Below are 22874 nucleotides of genomic sequence, written 5' to 3'. Positions count from 1 at the left end.
TAAAAATGTAGGACTGGGGAGATAGCAAAATGATATATATATATATATATATATATATATATATATATATATATATATATATATATTTGCAGTTGCCCCTTGAAATTAGTGTATCTGTCATCTACATTAAGTAGTTGAAATAAAAGGGGCTAGTTGTGATCCAGTAGGTAATTGTGGTGCCAGAAAAGCTCTGGTATTGTGTTGTCTACAGCCTTGCCCTCTCTCTGTTTCTGCTTCTCTACTGATAGAAAAAGCAACCCATAGGGAGTTGGGCGGTAGTGCACAACGCGAGGACTGGCATAATAAAAAGTAGCCCAGAGGAGTGAGGCCTTGGCTCTACAAGAACAAAAAACGATGAAAGGGAAGTGTAGAAAAAGTCAACTAACATTTTGTTGAACCTCTGATAACTACATTTAATACTGTTTTCTTTTTAGATGGGATTTAAGAGGGAGTCAGATTTGGGTGTATGACATTGAAGAATTTTCTAAAAATATAGTGGATTGTCTTACAAGGTAGTGCATTTCCTGTCTTTGGTAGTGTTTAAGGAGAGGCTAGATAATCACTTGTCAGTGTGTCTCTGTGTGTCTTTAATACTGGATAAGTTATTAAATTTGAGCTTGGTCTTTTTTTCTGTAATTAAATAGGACAGAGAAGGACTGTATATTGACTGTTGAGTACATGTTGTGCTTAGAGATGTTGGAAAAACAGAAGTCGTCCAGACTTTGTGCCTGGCCTTTGTGAATATAGAGTTAAGATATTAATGGACTCTTGTCATTCCTCCCAGAAGCTTCATTTATATGCTGCTGAGTTTCCTGTCTGCAGGCAAACCTGATCTTCAATCTGCGGTAGTCAAAAATTAGCACTTAGGATTGGTATTGCTAGAGTTTGTTCTTGAACTGGCTTTTGAGGGCTTGAGGTTTGGAATGATTCTGATGAAAATGGTATATATATGTGTCTATACATACATATACACACTTTCATAGCAGAGATTGAGTAGAAAAATATAGAGAGAAAACTGCAAGCATGCCTTCACTTGCTGAGTATTTAACTTAGAATACTTAAGTCTGATAACTAGTAGATATAAATAGAGTAGATAAGAACCTGGATAACTAGACATTTGAAAAGGAAAAAAATCTTGGCTTCTGTATGATAAAAGATTTGTGATATAGGAAAAAATTGTGATATAGGAAAAAAGACATGTTCAAACTATTAATAAGTAGGATAACAATATTGATTTGTTCTTTGATTTAGGAATCAAACATAGAGTAATGTCTGAAAGAGGTAAATTTAGGGTAGGTAAGGGCATTCTACAGATTTCAGATTTTTTTTTTTTAAAGATTTTATTTATTTATGAGAAAGATAGGAGGAGAGAGAAAGAACCAGACATCACTCTGGCACATGTGCTGCCGGGGATCAAACTCGGGACCTCATGCTTGAGAGTCCAAAGCTTTACCACTGCGCCACCTCCCGGACCACAAGATTTCAGATTTCTAATCAGTAGTAGAGAAAATAAAATATTTAAGAAAAATGTTAGTAATGGGGAAGAAAGGGAGTGATTAAAATATAGTTTAGAAAGAAATCTTAAATACTATCAGTTTAGATATATAGAAAGAGCCATAGATTTATTATTATTATTATTATTTTTATTACCAGAGCACTGTTCAGCTCTGGCTTATGGTGGTGCGGGGGCTTGAACCTAGTACTTTGGATTCTCAGGCATGAAAGTTTGCATAACCATTATGCTATCTGCCCTCTGCCCAGCTTTTTAAGTCAACCACTTGATTTTTAAAAAAATATTTATTGGGAGCTGGGCAGTAGTGTAGCGGGTTAAGCGCACGTGGTGCAAAGCACAAGAATCCCGGTTCCAGCTCCCGACTCCCCACCAGCAGGGGAGTCACTTCACGGGCGGTGAAGCAGGTCTGCAGGTGTCTATCTTTTTCTCCTCCTCTCTGTCTTCCCCCTCTCTCTCCATTTTTCTCTGTCCTATCCAACAACAACGACATCAGTAACAACAATAATAACTACAACAAGGGCACCAAAAGGGAATAAATAAATATTTTTAAAAAACTTTTAAAAAATTATTTATTTATTTATTTATTGAACGAGAGCATCACTCTGGCATATGCTGCTTGGGATTGAATCTCACCCATGGTGCCACCTTCCAGGTCTTAAGAAAAAAAAAAAATTCCCTCCAGAGGGAGTGCTTTACTTGGACTTCACCACTTTAGGCTAACATCCCCCCCCCATATAAAAAGGTGTGTGTGGGGGGAGGTACCATAGCAGTAGAGCTTACTTCAGTGTGGTGAGAGCTGGGCTGGAACCTGGACTGTGCCTAATGAGTAAGTTTAAGTTCAGATATCTACTAGAAGACATTGCTGGGGAAAATAAATATGGGGGGACATAATTTAAAGAAACATATCTGGGTAGATGAACTAATGATGAAGTCACTGAGTGGGAATAAGGGAACTACATGATATATTCAGGCTGAGGTAATTGTCTCCTCCTTAAATGCCATATTGACTACTATTAGCATGTTCCAGCTTTTAGGGAATGATTTTAGTCTCTACCCATTCCATTTGGGAAATATATTGATAATTAAATATTAATATATTAAAATTAGATCTTGAGATATTTTTATTTTACTACTTATTTTTTGTTGCCCCTAGGATTTGTGCATATGATTTTACCACCCCCAGGTTGACTTTTTTCATTCTTTTTATTTCAGATAGAGATTGAAAGGGAGGACACAGCTGGTACCATGGCACTCCCGTGTAGTGCTGGGGTTCGAACCTGGGCCTCACGCATGACAAAGCAGGTGACTAGCCTGTGAACTATCTCCTGTCCCCTTGAGGGATTTTCAGATCGATCCTGTAAATCCATTTACTTGTGACAGAAACAAGTTGGAAAAAAAAGTCATGTTTACTTGCCAAAAAAAAAAATAAAAAGAAAAAAAAATCCAAACAAAACAGAAGCAAGCAAACTGTAAGACTTATGAGAACTTTGGTGGTTTATCTTTGGGATGTGGGAGGGTGAGGACAGGGGACTTTGGTGGTGTGTGTGGTGTAGAGCTATCCATTGTAATGTTACAGTCTTGTAACATAGTATTAATAACAGATAAATAAAATGGGTGAACCACACACCATTTGTTAATCCTGTATTCATTATAGTGGTGTCTTGGTTGGAGGGAAAGTAGGAAGATAAGGAGTTATGACCAACTGATTGGTAGGTTTTTATTTATTAAATTGGGTGATAAGGTAGTGTTTTATATTGTCCTTCATGCCTTCTTGTGGGTTTTAAATATTATGTAATGAAATAATTAATCTACTTTTTAAGTAAAATATTTACTTGCTATATATGCTCTTTACCTAAGGTAGCAGTTTTGAACATTTTGCTATTTGGGATTTTATTTCTGTATATGTGTATTTATGCTATTTGAGATAAAGTTGCAGACAATTTATCCCTAAATACTCCAGCTTTCCTAAGAAAAAAGCTGTTCTTTTCACATTGCCATATGTAGTAGAATCTAGGACAATACTACTCTATTATATAATATCCTATCTGTAAAGTTTTCTAGTTCCTAAAATGTCTTTCATAGCAGATTTAATATATTTACAAAATGAATACTCACCCATTGCACTTGGTTATTATATCTTTTAGTTCAATCTGAATTCTTTTCTTTTTTCTTTTCTTCTCCTTTTCTCTTCTTTTCTTCTCTTCTCTTTTCTTTTCTTTCCTTTTCTCTTCTTTTCATTGCAGCACTACTCATACTGTTAGTGTTACCAGGTATTGAACTTGGGGCCTTTTGTATGTAAGACCTGTGTGCTGTCTCTCTAGCCCTGAAGTTTCCTTCCTTCCTTCCTCCCTCCCTCCCTCCCTCCATTCCTTCCTTCCTTTCTTTTTTTTCCTTTAATATTTTTAGTTATTTATTATTGGATAAAAACAGAGAAATTGAGATGGGAGGGGGAGACAGAGCCTGCTTCACCACTTGTGAAGCTTTTCTCCTGTAGGTGGGGACCAGAGGCCTGAACCTGGGTCCTTGTGCACAGGAATGTGTGCACTTACCAGGTGCATCACTGCCTGGCCCCTAATATTTTTATTTATTATTGGATAGAGACAGAGTGAAACTGAGAGGACGGGGAGGTAGAGAGGGAGAGAAACAGAAAGATACTTGCGGCCCTGCTTCATCACTCCTGAAACTTCCCCCCTGCAGGTGGGAACCAGCGGCTTGAACCTGGGTCCTTTCGCACTATGGTGTGTGCATTTAACCAGATGCACCACAGGCTGGCCCCTGAAATTTTCATGCAGTATTTTTCAGTACATTTTTGAAGAGTGTAGGCTAATACAATTTTACTTTGCACTTTCAATTTGCCTTTGCCAGCTCATTTCTAAGGACCAGCAGAGTTGACCATCTCATTTCTTGCAGTTATTAATGTTTAGTTACATTTAGAGTAGAACTTGTCATTTATACTTTAAATGAATACTCTAAATTAGGTTTTAAAATATTGGGTAACACTCTGTTCCTGAATTACAGCCATATAGTTATTTTTAAGAACTTAATGATGATAATGCATATTTGGTTGCTGAATTTCACTTAGACATAGAGTGTCATTTGGTAAGTTTGCTGAGAGTGTTTATATAGGGTATGACTAGAATGATTCATTGAAAACTAAGTGACATGTAATGAATATCTTTTGAACCATAGATAAGATTGAACATAAGCAACTTAAATAAAATCCCAAGATGGAATTAGTATTTACAAGGACTGAATTTATTTGTTGGTTTTGACTGTTAGTGTAGCTCCATGATTACTTTATATAAATCAGCTCTATCTTCAGACTTGTGAGGTTTTTTTTTTTTTTTTCCTCCTGGCATAGCATCATATATATATATCACTTATAACCAGAATAATGTTCAGTTCTGTCTTATGATAGTGCTGGGAATTGAGCCTGGAACCTCAGAGCCTCAGGTTTGAATGTCTTTTTGCATATCCATTATGCTACCTCTCTCTAGTCCTTTACTCTTTTATAGTCTAGAAAACTGAGCAAGTCTTTTAAAATAGCCACAAGGAATTTAATTTTTAAAATTTTTAAAAAATATTTAATGCTAAAACATTTGTATTTTATATTAGTTCTTTTTTCTTTTTTTTTTTTTTAAACAAAGAGACCCCTTTAATACAGTGAGGGCTAGGCTTGAACCTAGGTCATGCATATGGCAAAGCAGTACACTATCCAGTGCATTCTTGTGCCTGCTCTTTATTAGTCCTTATATATGAAGTGTTTTTCTTTTTTTCTTCTTTTTTTAAGATACGGAGGCAGAGAGGTGCAGAGGGAAAGAGAGAGGGGGGAGCTCGCTCGCACACTAGAGCACTGAATCTTCCTTCAATGTGGTCAGGCTGAAACCTGGGTTGTGCACATGGCAAAGCAGCACACTAACCAAGTATACTTGTGTGTATATGTGTGTGAGTGTGTGTGTGTGTACATCTGTGTAGTATTTTAGAAAGACACTTTCATAATAGAATTTGAGTAAGTAAGAGCTGTTTTCATTTTCAAAGTAATTCTTGTACTTAGTCTCCCCTCTCCCGCCCTGTTTTTGTGTATGTTTTCTGAGAGAAATAGATGAAAGAATGAGATGCCTGCAGTCCTGCTTCATAAATTATAGTTCTCTGTCTGCAGTTGGGGGCTGGGGACTTGAACTTGGGCCCTCATGCATGGTAACTATATGTTCTACTGGGTGTGCCACAGCCCAGCCATCCCCCACAGTCACCTTTAAAGTTTACTTTAAAACCATTTACATAATAATATTTTAAGACTTCTTTTTGTATGTATTCAAAGATAAATAATAATCCAAGTGAAGCCTAGGGAGACTAGTATTTTTTAGTACTTCTTACTCATCATCAAAGGTATTTACATGAGATTTTGATTTATGGAGGTGAATTACAAATATAAAGTTATTTCGAATCATATGTGTTGTAATTTTTTAAACATTTTATTTACTTATTATTGGATAGAGACAGAGAGAAATTGAGAGGGGAGAGGGAGATACAGAGGTAGAGAGACAGACACACTTACAGCCCTGCTTCACCACTCAAGAAGCTTTCCTCCTACAGGAGGGGACTAGGGGCCTAAACCTGGGTCCTTGCACAATGTAATGTGAGCGCTCAACCAGGTGCGCCACCACTGGGTCTAATATGTGCAACATATATGCCATTATTTTCTGAAATTTCCTTGAAGTTGAATAAGTTATCAGATAACTTATTTGTATTTCTTATTGATGATAAATATCCCCTTTTAAGAAATCAAGGGGCTGGCAAGTTAACTCACCTGGATTGTGAGCTTGTTTTGCTGGTGTTCCACCCAGGTTTGGGGCTGGCCCCTATCATATTGGAGGAAGCTTCAGAGCTGTGATGTCTTTCCTTCTCTCTGTTTCTCTATCTGCAGAAGTCAGCCAGTAATGGTGAAATTCTAATGATGACTTCCCAAAATCCAATTTTTAAAAAAGTTTTTACTTTATTTTTGTTACTAGAGCACTACATAGCTCTGGTTTATGGTGATCTGGGGGACTGAATCAGTGACTTCAGAACCTTAGGCCTGGAAGTTTCACATAACCATTATGCTTCCTCTCATACCCAAAATTTTTTTTTTTTTTTTATGTTTAACATTTAATTGTTAACTTTGCTCTTTGGTTCCTTTGCTAATCTGTGGATTACAGTTTGGTTTGGGATTTTGTTTGTATGTTGCCTTTTTAATGCAGAGTTAAAATTTCCTAGGAGATGCAATTTAAACTTTTAAAATTGTAAACTAGAATTATTTTTTTCTTGGTAGGAGGCAGGTGGAAGCCATCATAAAGTTTCTGTTTCACCTGTTGTGCATGTTCGAGGACTCTGTGAATCTGTGGTGGAAGCAGACCTTGTGGAGGCTCTGGAAAAATTTGGGACAATATGGTAAGGACAGTGGGCACTTGGTACAGATTGAAAAAGTTGTAGAACAAACTTGGCTTGCTGCAAGCCTTGGTGTTTTCATATAGTATATAGTTTGTGACTATTTCTTTGGAGCCATTAGAGCCTTTTATTTTTAATCTTTCTGGGGTGATACATGAATATATTTTCATGAACCATGTCTATCTCAGCTCCTCAGTCAGGCTGTATGTAAAATTTATTATTGCATTTTCCTTTTTATTTCCAGATGAGCCCATTATTTCTTCTTAAAACATTCTTTAAATCAATGAGTAGGTTAGATACTTCATCTTTTGGGTTTCAAGTAGTGGTACTTATAAACCAAGTTTTTTTTTTTTTTTTTTTTTTTTTTGGGGGGGCGAGGGGTTTGGATTTAGTCATTAATTGACAACTGAAAATTGGTAGGTTAGATGTATTTTCTGTGGCTTCTCTGGTAGCTCAGGCAGTCACTGTTATTCTCTGGCTTGTCTTCATTTTGATTTTGTTTTTCTCAGGCGGCTCTTGTCTCTTCCCACAGCTGGTATGTGTTTGGGGATATTGAGTTACATGGAAGCATAATTAGAAAAGTGAATCTGCTGCCAAAAATAGACACTCAAAAATTCTTTCTAAATTCTTTTTGGAGTGTGCCCGACTGTTTTCTTCTTAGTATGGATAATCAAGAATCAACTTTTATATTTTCCCTTGATGAACATGTTTGAATTTTTGCTATAAAATCATACTAAGTGAAAATATGAAAATAGAAATTTCAGTACAGTTGCTTAAGTGACTTTATTGTTTCATTTTATAAAAATGTATGTGTAGTCTTCAGGGGATGAAAGGATAATCTATAAATAGATGGTTTGTGAGTGGGGTGGTCAGAGATACCCCCAAAAGATGATTCATTATGTCAAAGAAATAGTTTTAGCTAGCACACCTTATGTCATGGGAATTTAAAAATTGATTTCTCATTGAAAGGTGAATGGCATGAAAAGTCTGTTATTCTCAACTCCCATACCTCAGAAACCAACCACTTCTACATTTTTCTCATCTTTGGAAAAGGTTACACTGGGACTTTATTTTATTTATTTTTTAAAGAATTTATTTATTTATGAGAAATATAGAGAAAGAACCAGCCATCACTGTGGTACATGTGCTGCTGGGGATCAAACTCAGGACCTCATGCTTGAGAGTTTAGTGCCTTAGCCACTGCGCTACCTCCCATACCACCACACGAAGACTTTAAGCATAAAATTCAGTTTCTTGAAAAGTGTCACTAAAATGACTGTCACTTCTTAGTCACTTAGATTAGTTATTGGAAATTAAGTCTGTCTCAAGAATTACATATTGAAGCAAATTTAAATCTTTAATTTAGTCATGCCAACACTAGACTAACACCAGTCACTAGGACCTCCTTAGTGGTGCATCATTTCATGAAGTTATAAGGAAATGCTATCTTTGGGAGTCGGGCGGTAGTGCAGCGGGTTAAGTGCATGTGGCACAAAGCGCAAGGACCAGCTTAAGGATCCCAGTTTGAGCCCCTGGCTCCCCACCTGCAGGGGAGTTGCTTCATAGGCGGTGAAGCAAGTCTGCAGGTGTCTTTCTCTCTCCCTCTCTGTCTTCCCCTCCTCTCTCCATTTCTCTCCGTCCTGTCCAGTAACAACGACATCAATAATAACTACAACAATAATAAAAAAAAAGGGCAAAAGGGAAAAATAAATATAAATATTAAAAAATTTAAAAAGTCTTTAAAAAGTAAAAAATAATGCTATCTTTGGCTTATTTACTTATTTATCTTCTTATATATTTGGAGGTTAGTGGTTAGGGAGGTGCCAGAGTAGATAAAGTGTTATACTCTCAAGTGTGAGGTCCTAAGTTCGATATCTGGTAGCACATCTACTAGATTGATGTCTGGTTCTTTTGCTGTCTTCTATCTTTCTCAATAAATAAATAAAATCTAAAAAAAGAGAGAGGTTATTTATTTATTTATTTATTTATTATTGGATAGAGACAGATTGAGAGGGAAGGAGGAGATAGACAGAGAGACACCTACAGCCCTGCTTCACCACTTGTGAAGCTTCCCTACTGCAGGTGGCGACTAGGGGCTTGAACCTGTGTCCTTGTGCACTGTAATGTGTGTGCTTAACCACGTGCACTACCACCTGATCCTGAGATTATATTTTCTTTATGGTTTATTTTTATGAGGATGTATGCAAAAGAGACACCAGAGCACCGAATAGTTGTGGCTTATGCTGGTGCCTCGTATTGAACCTGGGGCCTCTGAGACCTTAGAAATGCAAATCCTGCCCTCTAACACACTGAACTATCTCCCTGACAATATCTAGAATTTTTATATTTATTTATTTATTTATTTTTGGCCTCCAGGGTTATCCTTGGGGCTTGCTGCCTACACTATGAATCCACAGCTCCTGGAGGCCATTTTTCCCATTTTTGTTGCCCTTGTTGTTACTACTGTTGGATAGGACAAAGAGAAATCAAGAGAGAAGAAGACCGCCCAATTTGTACATTTTTTTTAGATTCTAGATTATATTTATTTATTTATTTATTTATTTATTTATTGGTTAGAGACAGCCAGAAATTGAGAAGGAAGGGGGTGATAGGGAGAGAGACAGAGAGACACATGCAGCACTGCTTCATTACTCGTGGAGCTTTCCCCCTGCAGGTGGGGGCCGGGGGCTTGAACCTGCATCCTTGTACATTGTAACATGTGTGCTCAACCAGGTGTGGCACCACCCAGCTCCTTATTTATTTATTAATGAGAGGGATAGGAGGAGAGAGAAGGGACCAGGCATCATTCTGGTACATGTGCTGCCAGGGGTTGAACTCAGGACCCCATGCTTGAGAGTCTAACCCATTATCCATTGCGCTACTTCCCAGACCACATTCTAGATTATTTTTACATTTGGTCTGTTGTAAAGTTCATATTTGAATGTTGTAATTTAATTTGTATAGTGCATCATTTATTCTCAACATTGCTAGTTATGTTGATGGAAAGTTGTCAGTAATTGGATCAAATTAATGTATAACTTAATTGGCACAAATATGTATATGAATTTCAGTTGTGTGAATGGTCTTCAATAAAGAAGTAATTATTGGGGCCTGTGCGGTGGCACACTCGCTTAAGGACATACATTACCATGTGCAGCATCTGGATTCGAGCCCCTGCTCCCCACGTGCAGGGAGGACACTTGATGAGTGGTGAAGCAGGTCTGCAGGAATCTCTCTCTCCCCCCCTCCCTCTTTCCTTCTCAATTTCTCTCTGTCCTGCCAAATAAAAATAAAGTAAATGTAAGAATCCCAGTTCAAGCCCTTCGGCTCCCCACATACAGGGAAGTTGCTTCACAAGCAGTGAAGCAGGTCTGTAGGTATCTGTCTTTCTCTCCCCATCTCTGTCGTCCCCTCCTCTCTCCATTTCTCTCTGTCCTGTCCAACAATGATGACAACAATAATAACTACAGCAATAAAACAACAAGGGCAACAACAGGGAATAAATAAATATTTAAAAAAAAGTAGAAAGAAAAAATACTGAAACTGGAAAAAAATCTAGAATAGCCTCCAAGGAGGTGTAGAGATTTTGCTTTCAAATGCTGCCTTTTAAGCTTTCCTTCCTTATTTATTTAGTGAGATTACATTAGTATATGGGATTGAAAAGATTATATAGAAACTGCTCATATTGAAAAGATGAGTCTAAGGGATGGTGTGGGTGGTGGTATACTCGTTGAGCACATGGTCACCATGCACATGACCTAGGTTCAAACTCCCAGTCTCCACCTACAGGCAGTGCTACAATGTCTGTCTTTCTCTTTCCCTATCTCCTTCCCTCTCTCTCTTTTTTGTTTGTTTTTTAAAAATTATCTTAATTTTTTAAAATTACCTTTATTGAGTAGAGATAGCCAGAAATTGAGAGGAAGAGGGAAAGAGACAAAGAGATACCTGCAACCCTGCTTCACCACTTGAAAAGCTTTACCCCTGCAGGTGGGGACTGGGGGCTTGAACCTTGGGTCCTTGCACACTGTAGCAGGTGTGCCACCACCCTCCCCTTTTCCCTCTCAGTTTCATTCTGTTCCATCAAATAGAAAGAAAAAACAAACAGGCAAGCCAGCTGCCAGGAGTGGTAGATTCATCGTGCAGTTGCTGAGCCCCAGTGATAACCCTGGTGGCAATAAAAATAAATATGTGTGGAGTTGTACCCCTCTTATCCTCTGGTTTTATCCATGTTTCCTTTTTATAAATAAAAAAATCATAAAAATAAATGAATAAACAAGTCTATAAATTCAGTATATAGTAGGCTTATAAATTTCAAGGACTCGATGAATAGGAAAACAGTTCAGATGATGAGAGCAGTTGTGATGAGAAAAGTAAGATTGTTGCATCTGGCATATAATGTATTTGTTGTAAAAGATTATTCAAAAATATGTACTGTATCTTTCCTTCTTTTTCACTTCCCATTAATGGAGGGAATGCTAGGTAATGGTTAGCTCTTGCAGCTTAAAATGAAAAACTATCGTGACTAGTTAATATAGTAAATGCTGCTTTCTTTTTTTTATTAAAATTTAGGGGGTGAGGTAGCATAATGTTTATGCAAAGAGACTATTCATGCCTGAATCTCCAAAGTCCCAAGTTCAGTTCCCCACACCACTATAAACCAGAGCTGAACAGTGCTTAGGTAGAAATAAAAAAGAGGGGACTGGGCGTTAGCGCAGCGGGTTAAGCGCGCATGGTGCACAAGTGCACGGACCAGCGTAAGGATCCTGGTTCGAGCCCCCGGCTCCCCACCTGCAGTGGAAGAGGGGGTCTCTTCACAGGCGGTGAAGCAGGTCTGCAGGTGTCTTATCTTTCTCTCCCCCTTGGTCTTCCCCTCTCTTGATTTCTCTCTGTCCTATCCAGCAACAATGACAGCGCTGACAATAATAATTAATAATAACAACAACAATAAACAACAAGGGCAACAAAAGGGAAAAAATAGCCTCTAGGAATAGTGGATGCATAGTGCAGGCACTGAGCCCCAGCAATAATCCTGGAGACAAAAAGAAACAAAGAAAATCAGTAAATGTATTTTGTGCTGTGATTGAAAACATTGACCAAACCTTGTCCCTCACTCAACAAATTTTTTCTCTTTGATCTTCCAGTCTTCCTCATATTAATGCTTTTTAAAGATGAAAAAAACGTATGTGCCAGGCAATTTTAAGTACACTCTGAAATGCCTGTGACTTTCTAATTTTCCTTTTATTTCTTTTCCTTTTTTTTTTAATTGCTAGGGCTCAATGCTGGCCCTATGAGTCCACTGTTCCCGGTGGCCATATATATATATATATTTTCTTTTATCTATTTTATTTGATAAGATAGGAAAAATTGAGAGGGGAGAAGAAATAGGGGGAGAGACCCTTGCATACTTCCCACTTTTCTTCTCTCATTTTTCCCTTTTATGTATCTTTCTCTAGCAATATAGAATAAAGATTGAGGTGGGAAGGTGGTTCCTTGGTAATTACACATACAAAATGCCCTGCATTTGAACACTGACACCACATTTGAAAAGATGTTTTTTTGGAGATTATCTGCAAAAGAAAATTTCTGTTTTGGTTCTCAGTATTCAATAACATAAATGAAAGAGTGGTCAGTTTTTTAAAAATATTTTATATTATTTATTTATTCCCTTTTGTTGCCCTTGTTGTTTTATTGTTGTAGTTCTTATTGTTGTTATTGATGTCATTGTTGTTGGATAGGATAGAGAGAAATGGAGAGAGGAGGGGAAGACAGAGAAGGGGAGAGAAAGACAGACACCTGCAGACCTGTTTCACTGCCTGTGAAGCAATTCCCCGGTAGGTGGGGAACCGGGGGCTCAAACTGGGATCTTTGGACCAGTCCTTGTGATTTGCGCCGCATGCGCTTAACCCGCTGTACTACCACCCGACTCTCTGGCCAGTTTTTTAGTTGTTAGTGTGAGTAGTTGTTTGATTGAAAAATTTAAGAGATGTAGTAGTTTTTGTTAGGAGTCCTATCTGTTGCTAGCTAGCCCGTTGAATTTTATCTCTATAAGTTTCTGTATCTTGATATTTTCTGATACTGCTTTCAGGTGGCAGCCTATTGAATAAATTGGGTAATTCATTAGTAGCTAACAGAGAATTGTGTTTAGGAGGCCATGAGGTAGATATGCTAAACTTTCATATACTTAACATCCCTTTGTTATGTCTCGGTTTATTTGGATGATTTAAGAGCTGACTAACATTAAATATAGGTAGTAAAGAGTACTAATCTGTAGGATTTGACATATTTTCATTAATATCTGCTTAATGATCGAGAACAGTTAACCTTACTTGAACTTTTTACATTCGGGTGTTCCCTCATAATCTCCCTTTCAGTTATGTGATGATGATGCCATTTAAACGGCAGGCTCTCGTGGAATTTGAAAACATAGACAGTGCCAAAGATTGTGTGGCTTTTGCTGCGGATGAACCTGTGTACATTGCTGGTCAACAGGCTTTTTTCAACTATTCTACAAGCAAAAGGATCACTCGGCCTGGAAATACTGATGATCCCTCAGGAGGCAACAAAGTTCTTTTGCTGTCCATTCAGAATCCTCTTTACCCCATTACAGTGGTATGTATCTTAGTGCAGCAAGCTAAATTAGAAGCTTTAGAGTCTACCTCTGAAGTGGCTAGGAGAACTGTAATTTTCTTCACTATCTAGGTACTAAAAACAGTTAAAGAAAAATAATTATTAAAATTAGTCTTTATTTTGACTATCAAATTTAATGAACAAAGAAATATTGAGACCTGAAGCAAAACAAAAAAACACAAACAAAGCCCAGCTGTCTTTGTCAAATAAACATATAACATTTGAAATATTCCTAATTTTTTATGTTAATTCTAATTCTGGTTTTGGGAATGGGGGATTATACAGACTTGTTGGGATGATTAAAAGAACTCTCTCCCACTCATGTGCCAGTGTGTTTGTTGAGAATGCCTGCTAATATAGGGCCAGGTGGTGGCGCACCTGGTTAAATACACACTAATTACAGTGCACAAGGTTCCTGGTTCAAGCCCCCAAACCCCTCCTGGAGGAGGAAAGCTTCAGGATCGGTGAAGGACTGCAGGTGTCTTTCTGTTTCTCTCCCTCTGTATCTTCCCCATCTCTCTCAATTTCTCTCTGTCTCTGTCCAATAATATATATATTTTAAAGTGTGCTTGCTAGGTAAGGGCAGAATTCCATACTGCAGTGGTGTGCATTTTTCATTATAAAAATGAATGTCACAAGATCAAGGTCCCATCACCTAGACTAGTCAAGTTTTTTACTTCATAGTCACATATTAAAAAAAAATTGATTGCAACTTTGGTTTATTAATCGTGTGTTGTCAAATTACTTTAGGCTCTTGGTAAGAAAATAAAAATCGAGGATTTTCAGGGGCTAAAGTAAGTAGTAGTACTTTACAAATATTTTATTGTAACCCCTCTAGTAATTGAGATATATTGGATAGGTGAGAAAATAACTCTAGATTTACTAAAGCCAAACCACTTGTTAAAAAATCCAGTGATTGGGCAGAGGGTAGATAGCAGAATGGTTATACAAACAGACTCTCATGCCTGAGGCTTTGAAGTCCCAGGTTCAATCCCTGCACCACCATAAGCCAGAGCTGGTAAAAAAAGCCAGAGCTCTGGTAAAAATAAATAAATAAATAAATAAAAATAAAAAATAAGTTAAAAAAACTTTTAAAAAATCCAGTGATTACTATAAGTGGTATATTTACAGTAATTTTTAAATAAAAGGTTATATAGCTTTATTGTTTTTCTACATGTAATTTGTAAGAATTCATGTTTTTTTTTCTTCATAGGATGTTTTATATACTGTATGCAATCCTGTTGGAAAAGTACAGCGTATCGTTATCTTCAAAAGAAATGGAATACAAGCAATGGTTGAATATCCTTTATTTATAATTTTTTATTGATGTATATACATTTTTTTTGTAATATAAATCTTATTTTTTTCTACTTAAGCATTTCTAGATAAGCCATGTCCTCCTACTCCCAACAAATCTACTTGGCTTAGACTTAAAATAGAAAGTGCAGTACCTTTAAAAATATTCCCTATTTATGATAAGAATAACTTGCTACTAAGGCTGGGCAATGATGCACCCAGTTGAATGCACACATTATCATGTACAAGGACCCAGGTTTGGGCCCCTAGTCCCCACCTGCAAGGGGGAAGCTTCACAAATAGTGAAGCGGTGCTACAAGTATGTCTTTGTCTCTCTCCCCCCCCTGTCTCTCTGTTCTATTGAAAGAAAGAAGAAAGGGTGGGAGGAAAAGGTGGAGTGGGGGATTCATTGTACAGGTAGTGAGCCCCAGCGGCAACAACAAAAATAACTTGCTATCATAAAATAGTCTACGCTTCACCTTAAAGTGTGCCTTGCCTTTTAAATGTAGAAAAAATAATTATAACACTATTTAATAATGTGTTTACCTTTTTGAAATGTATCCTAAATTAGCATTTCTCAGTCTCTTCTTATAGTAGATAGTGTGGAAGTACCAAACATTTAGAGTTAATCACCTTTTTAAATTAAGTTTTTATTTATTTATTTATTTTCCTTTTTGTTGCCCTTGTTGTTTAACATTGTTGTGGTTATTAATATCGTTGTTGTTGGATAGGACAGAGAGAAATGGAGAGAAGAGGGGAAGACAGAGAGGAGGAGAGAAAGACACACCTGCAGACCTGCTTCACCACTTGTGAAGCGACTCTGCTGCAGGTGGGGAGCCGGGGGCTCGAACTGGGATCCTTACGCAGGTCCTGGCGATTTGTGCCGCGTGCGCTTAACCCGCTGTGCCACCGCCCGACTCCCTGTTAATCACCTTTTTAAAAAATCTTTTACATGATTATGGTTTATGTAACTTTCTATATTTACTTTCCTATATGTTGAGTAAATATATAGTACAATCCCATTTATAAAACATATATTTTTAAAATTTTACTTATAAAATGACAAGACCATAGGATAAGAGGGGTACAATTCCACACAATTCCCACCAGAACTCTGTATCCCCTCCCCTCCCTTGAAAGCTTTCCCATTCTTTATCCCTCTGGGAGTATGGACCAAGGATCATTATGGGGTGCAGAAGGTGGAAGATGGAAGGCTTCTGTAATTGCTTAAAACATATTTTAAAATTCTCTTATGTGTATGGATAGGTTATGGTTAAAATTTTAAAACCAATAAAACATAATTATTATATTGAGAGAATGTTGTCATCTCAAAAATACATAAAACCCAAATATTTGTGTTTCTTTATAATAGTTTTTCTGCTTTAAAAGTAAATTATTGGGGGCCAGGTAATAGCACAGCTGTGCACATGGTGCAAAGTGTAAGGACTGGCATAAGGATCCAGGTACGAACTCCGGCTCCCCACTGCGGGGGGGGGGGGGTCACTTCACAAGCAGTGAAGCAGGTCTGCAGGTGTCTATCTTGATTTCTCTCTGTCCTATCCAGCAACAACAACAGCAATAACAACAAAAATGGGAAAAATGGCCTCCAGGAGCAGTGGATTCATGGTGCAGGCAAGCCCAGCTATAACCCTGGAGGCAAAAAAAAAAAAAGAAAGAAAGAAAAAAGTAAATTATTTCTTGTTTCAAGGAAGTCAGCTATCTTTTACTGGGGAATGAGACCATGTTCTGTCTGTCCTGTTCTACCCACCCCCATCCCCCAAAGTACTTGTGATGACTTAAGAGAAATTACTATAGGTAGTTTGGTTGTATTGTGTTTTTTTGCTATCCTTCATCTTGGAAGTAAGTTCTCTTACTAAGTTTCATCTAGAATTTTATTTTGTAAAAAGACTTCCAAAATTAAAGAGGCTTTATTTTCCAGTTATTTATTTACTTTTTTAAACCAGAACACCGCTCAGCCATGGTATATGGTAGTGTGTGGAATTGAACTTGGAACATTTGAGCCTCAGGTGTAGAAGTATTTTTGCTTAACCACTGTGCTATTTCCCCAGCCCTAATGCTCTTTTTCTTAAGGGGGTGAATAATGATTATACATCAAATACCTTAAGCTAAATTTCCTTAATAGAGCTTATGTTTGAATCAGTCCTTTGTGCCCAGAAAGCTAAGGCAGCTCTCAATGGAGCAGATATATATGCTGGATGCTGCACACTAAAAATCGAATATGCAAGGGTAAATTTTCCCGCCAACACTTTTCCAAAGAAATGTTTAAGCTTTGGATCTATTGATACAATTTGAACTTACTGTGTTTTTAATCTTGACAGCCAACTCGTCTGAATGTTATTAGGAATGACAATGACAGTTGGGACTACACTAAACCATATTTGGGAAGACGAGGTAAGTATTTTATGCATTTTAGAATGTATTTGCATCTGTTGACAAATTTTTACATGCAGTTAGACTTTTTTTTTCCTAGATGAGCTAGTTCATTCATATGAAAGCCTTGTTGGTGAATGCTCTTTGTTGCAAAAGGCCATGTAATACTTGAAAATAACCTTGAACCTTAGTGCCCCCTACTGTTATGTATTGAGCTACTGATAATACTTAGTTCATCAAGGAGCCCACACATGCAGGCACGCCCGCAGTTCAAGGACTTGCATTTCTCCAAGCAGCTCTCTCTCTTTGGAGGGGGAGGAAACTGATTCAGAATATTCCTTACAAACTGCAAACTTGCACACTGCTTCTCTATGGAAAGGACTTTCCCCCAAGCTGGACGAGGCATTAAGAAGGATAGAGGACTCCAACAGGCTGACTCTACACCTCATCATGCACAACATCGGCATCAGCAAAAAGCCCTCTGCAAAACTCAGACTTGCAACTCACTTTGACTGCATACTGCATGCACCATCACCCCAAGTTGTAAAGGAAGACACTTATCAGTACTTCAGACTTGCATGGGATGAACACCACTATAGACTCTGCCCATTTATTCAAGTTGCCTGTGTATATTGGTCTGATGGCCCTTAAGTGTTCAGTTGTAGAACTTAAGACTTCACTAACAGATACTAGACTTGAACATTATTGTAAATCTTAATTCCCATTACTGTAACTATTGACAGCTTAGATTCAGATTGCTAGTTGGCAAATAAACAGGGCCAAATTATAAGTCTTGGGAATTAATTGGTGATGCTCATCCAGTCCACACAGATACTAAATATGAAAGTCTAGAAAGGTGCATATTGGCTGCCCTTAAACTTACCCCCCCCACTGTGGACATTGAGCTTAATAATGAAAAGGTGCACTATATGTAAAGGGAGATTTCCTATATGGTTTGATTTTTGTAAAGTAGCCACTTCATAAGTGTCTTTTATAAGCTGTCACCTTTTGTAACAACTCAGGGTTATCACTCATGTTAATTTTTGTAACTAGGAATTTTGACATTTAAATGTAGGTGAAAGTAATGTCTGTTCAAGGTAGATTATATTTAAAATTGATAAGTCTTAAAATAAGAGCACTTCCCTGATGCAGATTTCTAAATGCCAGATTCATGAGCATAGATTTGACTGATTAAATTGTTCAACTGACTGTGGCAATTCTGGAACATACAAATTTAAAATGTGGATCTTGTAAAAACAAGGGGGCTTCAGTATTGGCTACATCTCCACTACAATATTATTGTTTGAACCACTTACTAGATAAGTATATGTCTATAAAAGTCAATATATTAGGAGAAAAAATATGGCTACTGAAATATCTTGGACTGTAGGAATTCTACAGTGCATCTGCTCTTGGCAAACGAAAATAGATAGTATTATGATCCTTTGCATGCTCAGATATTTAGTACTTTCACAAGCCTGGCCCCTTTAATTCTCAGTTCCCAAGAAACCATCTTGCCTTATGCATGGGGTTTTAAATAGATTTCTTTTGTAATGCAGCTTTGACTGGACCCCACATTTTTTCACTCAGAAATTGACTTGGCATAGGTTAGATATAGTTGATTACAGTATTGGAAAATTAAGCCTTAGTACTCAAACAACAGAAAAAGTGGTTGATGAGAAATCTGTCACTTCTGTTAATTAGTCAGGTATTGGGTATTCTTATTACTCATTTGAAGTAGTGCATTTTGGTTATATTTCTCTTATGACTTAAAACATTTGTAGCTATGTTTCTTATGTCAATACTGCTTACATAATCCTTTAAAGTCTCAAATTTATACCAAACCAGCTTAGTTTAGCTTTTCATAAAATTATGGTCAAAAAAGTTTACATATGTGTAAGGCAGATATTTAAACGGTGTAATATCACTAAATGAAGTAAAGCAGAATTTTAGTGTTTTTTTAAAATTTTTTATTATCTTTATTTATTGGACAGAGAAAGCCAGAAATCAAGAGGGAAGAGGGTTTTATATAGAGAGAGACAGACAGACAGACACCTGCAACCCTGCTTCACCGCTTGCAAAGCTTTCCTCCTGCAGGTGGGGTCTCGGGGTTCGAACCCAGGTCCTTGCGCACTGTAATGTGTGTGCTTAACCAGGTGTGCCACTATCCAGCCCCAGAATTTTAGTTTTTAAGGGAAAATAATTCTTATTTTCTGAATCCTTACAGGTAGATATTGTTTGGCGAGACTAGCAGTTTACATTTTATTTTTGTAGTGACTCAGACTCAAGTTGATCCTGAATTGTAACAATTTCTGTCAAAAAGGAGCCATTTATAAGTACAACCTCATTTTGAAAAATCCTTTTCAGCCAGAGCATGTCTTAGTGCAGAGATTTCTTAGAACTCCAGAGGATTCCTCTAGAAATGTTAAGCAAAACTTGTATGTGTGTTATCTTTTTTGGAAAAGCAGGTGCATAGCTTCTAGCCTTCATTTTATTAATGAAGATTCTGAGTTTCTGTGATTATACAACAAATTAGTGGTTAGGCTGAAGTTTTCTGATTCCTTATACAGTGCTCCTTCCTTTATTTTTTAATATGCTGTTAACTATAACAAATTGAATCAAGAAGACATTAATGTGATTTGGCTTAAGTTCAGAAAAGGAATTATATGTAGTGTTTAGTGGCATACTTAGGTAGAGGGACTTGAGTAGAATGGATTGGTAGACTGGGTTGATTAAAGATGAGTGAAACTTACATGAAGAGAGCAACTGAAAGGCATGTCATGGGGGAGGGTGGGGGGAAGAAAACCCTGAGTGTTCAGACAGCTGACAGTGAGACTGGGAAAATCACAGGTGGCTCTTACTAACTTTCAAGTATTTCAAAGAGTTTTCAGTGAAAGATAATGTCTGTAAGGTTCTAAATGGAATAGAATATAGTTAGAAGGGGCAGGGGTAGATAGCATAATGGTTATGCAGTCTCTCCTGTCTGGGGCTCCATAGTCCCAGGTTTAATCCCCTGAACCCCCATAAGCCAGAGCTGAGCATTGCTCTGGTAAAATTTAAAAAAAAAATTATATATATATATATATATATATATATATATATATATATATATATATGTGTCTAGAGGATCAAGTTTCATGAGTTAGGATTAAGTGAAAATAAAAGGGATAATAGTAACATACTACTGGTATTGGATGGCTCTGATTGGTAGGGGTGATAGTGATATTGAGAATTGTATGCTGAGTAGAGTAGAAGTTGAACTAGATGACTTCCTAGGTTTCTTTTAATGTTGTAGTAACTTGGCACAGGTAATTAAAATGATACCTCTTTAGACTGAAGTGAATGTTAAAGTATTTCTCATCTCCCATAAGTCTCATTTGTTTAGGTGACTAAGGATATATAGAGAGAGCCTCTCTTTAATTTTCAAAGATGAGAATGACCACATTCTTAAGATACATAGATACATTAAATTTTATCAGACACTGTAATTTGATCAGCAGACTTTATAAAAGTATTGCACGGGAGTCGGGCTGTAGCGCAGCGGGTTAAGCGCAGGTGGCGCAAAGCACAAGGACCGGCATAAGGATCCCTGTTCGAACCCCGGCTCCCCACCTGCAGGGGAGTCGCTTCACAGGCGGTGAAGCAGGTCTGCAGGTGTCTATCTTTCTCTCCTCCTCTCTGTCTTCCCCTCCTCTCTCCATTTCTCTCTGTCCTATCCAATAACGACGACAACAACAATAATAACTACAACAATAAAACAACAAGGGCAACAAAAGGGAATAAATAAATAAAATAAAATATTAAAAGAAAGTATTGCACAATGATTTTTAAGTTACTAACAGAGAAAGTGTTGTTTTAGAAACTTATGACTAATTTTCTTATGTCTCAGATTCAGTTTTGAATTTGAAAAATTGGCATGCCTTCTTTGAAAATATAGCTAGAATAAAAATGATCCTTTAGGAGTATTGTAGTCCTCTAATCCAATAATGTAGCCCCCTTGGTTAGCTTTACCTTGACTTAAACTTTGGAGGGTGCTCATAGTCCTGCCTGGTTATGACCATTCCATGACATACAGTATGGGCCAGTGATGTGCACATTACCAGCTCTCAAGTCAGTAGGTGCTTGTAAATATGTGTATATACATAAAAAATACTCTGTGTTTACTGATTGTGAAACCATGTAATACAGGTTGTTGTTGGCTTATGCTGAACTTCTTGAAAGAAGCCCACTTTGAAAATGTGTTGCTGTTGAAGCTAATAGTATGATTCAGGTACTGTCTTTCAAAAGTACTGCACTTCACGCTTGTTTTAAAGACATGTATTGGTAAAAACTGCTGTACAGTGTCAAACTCTAGTATTGTGTACATTCACTTTCTGAAAAGTATCCATTCTTTCCTTAAATTTGAAAGTGTGATTGTATTTGGCATTTGCCAAAAAGATATTTTCAAGCTAAGTGGAATTTGTTAGCTAGAACTACTTTCTTAAACTTTTGGTGTTTGTATTTAAATTGGATATGAATGGATGTTTAAAATTAACCAGGAATCATATTTGTTTTATGAATTGTAATGGGTGTTTCCCATGTGAGAACTCTGTTAAGTACTTGGGTCAAATTGTTAAAACCATGTTTCTACTTTTGTGTCAGATAGAGGAAAGGGTCGCCAGAGACAAGCCATTTTGGGAGAACACCCTTCTTCGTTTAGACATGATGGCTATGGTAAGTTTGTCAAGGCAGAAGGAAGGTAGTATAGATGAACTGTTAGATTTTTTTTTTCTTTTGCATTTCTGATGAAGAATAGCATGTTTCTTATCTTCATTTTTCCTGCTCCCCTGACTTGGTTTCTATGGGATAGCCCCTTCAAATGCATTCCCAGGGAGTTGTCCCAAATCCTTTGTTTTCTTAGCATGCTTGACATATCAATATAACCCTTGAGATACATGAGAGCTATTGGTTGGGGATTGAAAACTTTCTGCCATCATATTTTGGTTTGGTTTGATTTTGATTAGTAATGGACTCTTGTCTATTAGAGAACCAAAGGTATCATGGCTTTCCATGTTTCCTTTCATTTTAGCAATAATAAGCTAAGAGGAATTGTGAGTGATAGATGGATAGAATGGTGTATCTATCCAAAGGAAACATTTTTCCCCCTGGTTTGACCTGTAATTCTTTTAGTTCTACAGTTGGTATTTTGGCTCTGGCTAAATTTGTATTTAATTCCTTCAAAACCTTAAAAGTTTTGAAGTTTGCTATGCTTATAAGTTTATGAAGTTGACAATAGTGATTTTCCTCGGGAAAAAGTAAGGCTTCAGACTACTGGTTTTATAAGTGGATATTGAGAATTGCTATCGATGAGACTCTAGGCGGGATATAAGGTCTCTTCTTTCAAATGTTTTAGTTTTTAATAGCAGTTATTGACATGACCTATTCTGTGGTTTAAAAGTTGGAATGCAGTACTATGAGAAGTCGTAGAAAATGGAAACTAATCATATTGCGCTCTTGAGATTTAATATCAAAAAGTCCCTGATGTTGCCTACTGTCCAAAATTTCCCAGATTGCTTCTCTATTTGAGGATCATCTTAGTTGTGAGTTTCAGCTTTCCCCTAGTATCTCCTTTTTAAACTTAAGG

At 37.2% G+C, this 22874-nt stretch overlaps 1 protein-coding gene across 4 annotated transcripts in view; it reads left to right on the top strand.

Annotated features, from left to right (window-relative positions):
* The window catches only part of HNRNPLL (heterogeneous nuclear ribonucleoprotein L like), a 47360-nt gene that overhangs the window by 7548 nt on the left and 16938 nt on the right, over nucleotides 1-22874 (top strand). The window contains exons 2-8 of one of the 4 annotated variants that reach the window (XM_060186906.1): nucleotides 2726-2815; nucleotides 6822-6940; nucleotides 13309-13546; nucleotides 14778-14858; nucleotides 17006-17107; nucleotides 17200-17272; nucleotides 21893-21964. In XM_060186906.1, coding sequence (XP_060042889.1) covers nucleotides 2726-2815; nucleotides 6822-6940; nucleotides 13309-13546; nucleotides 14778-14858; nucleotides 17006-17107; nucleotides 17200-17272; nucleotides 21893-21964 — 775 coding nt within the window. The remainder of the gene's footprint in view (nucleotides 1-2725; nucleotides 2816-6821; nucleotides 6941-13308; nucleotides 13547-14777; nucleotides 14859-17005; nucleotides 17108-17199; nucleotides 17273-21892; nucleotides 21965-22874) is intronic. The other 3 variants (XM_007520993.3, XM_060186907.1, XM_060186908.1) reach the window with 3 other exon arrangements.

This window comes from Erinaceus europaeus, chromosome 3 (assembly GCF_950295315.1).
Source record: "Erinaceus europaeus chromosome 3, mEriEur2.1, whole genome shotgun sequence".
NCBI lineage: Eukaryota > Metazoa > Chordata > Mammalia > Eulipotyphla > Erinaceidae > Erinaceus > Erinaceus europaeus.
Note: the sequence above shows the minus strand (reverse complement) of the source record. Positions and strands in the feature narration are given on the sequence as shown.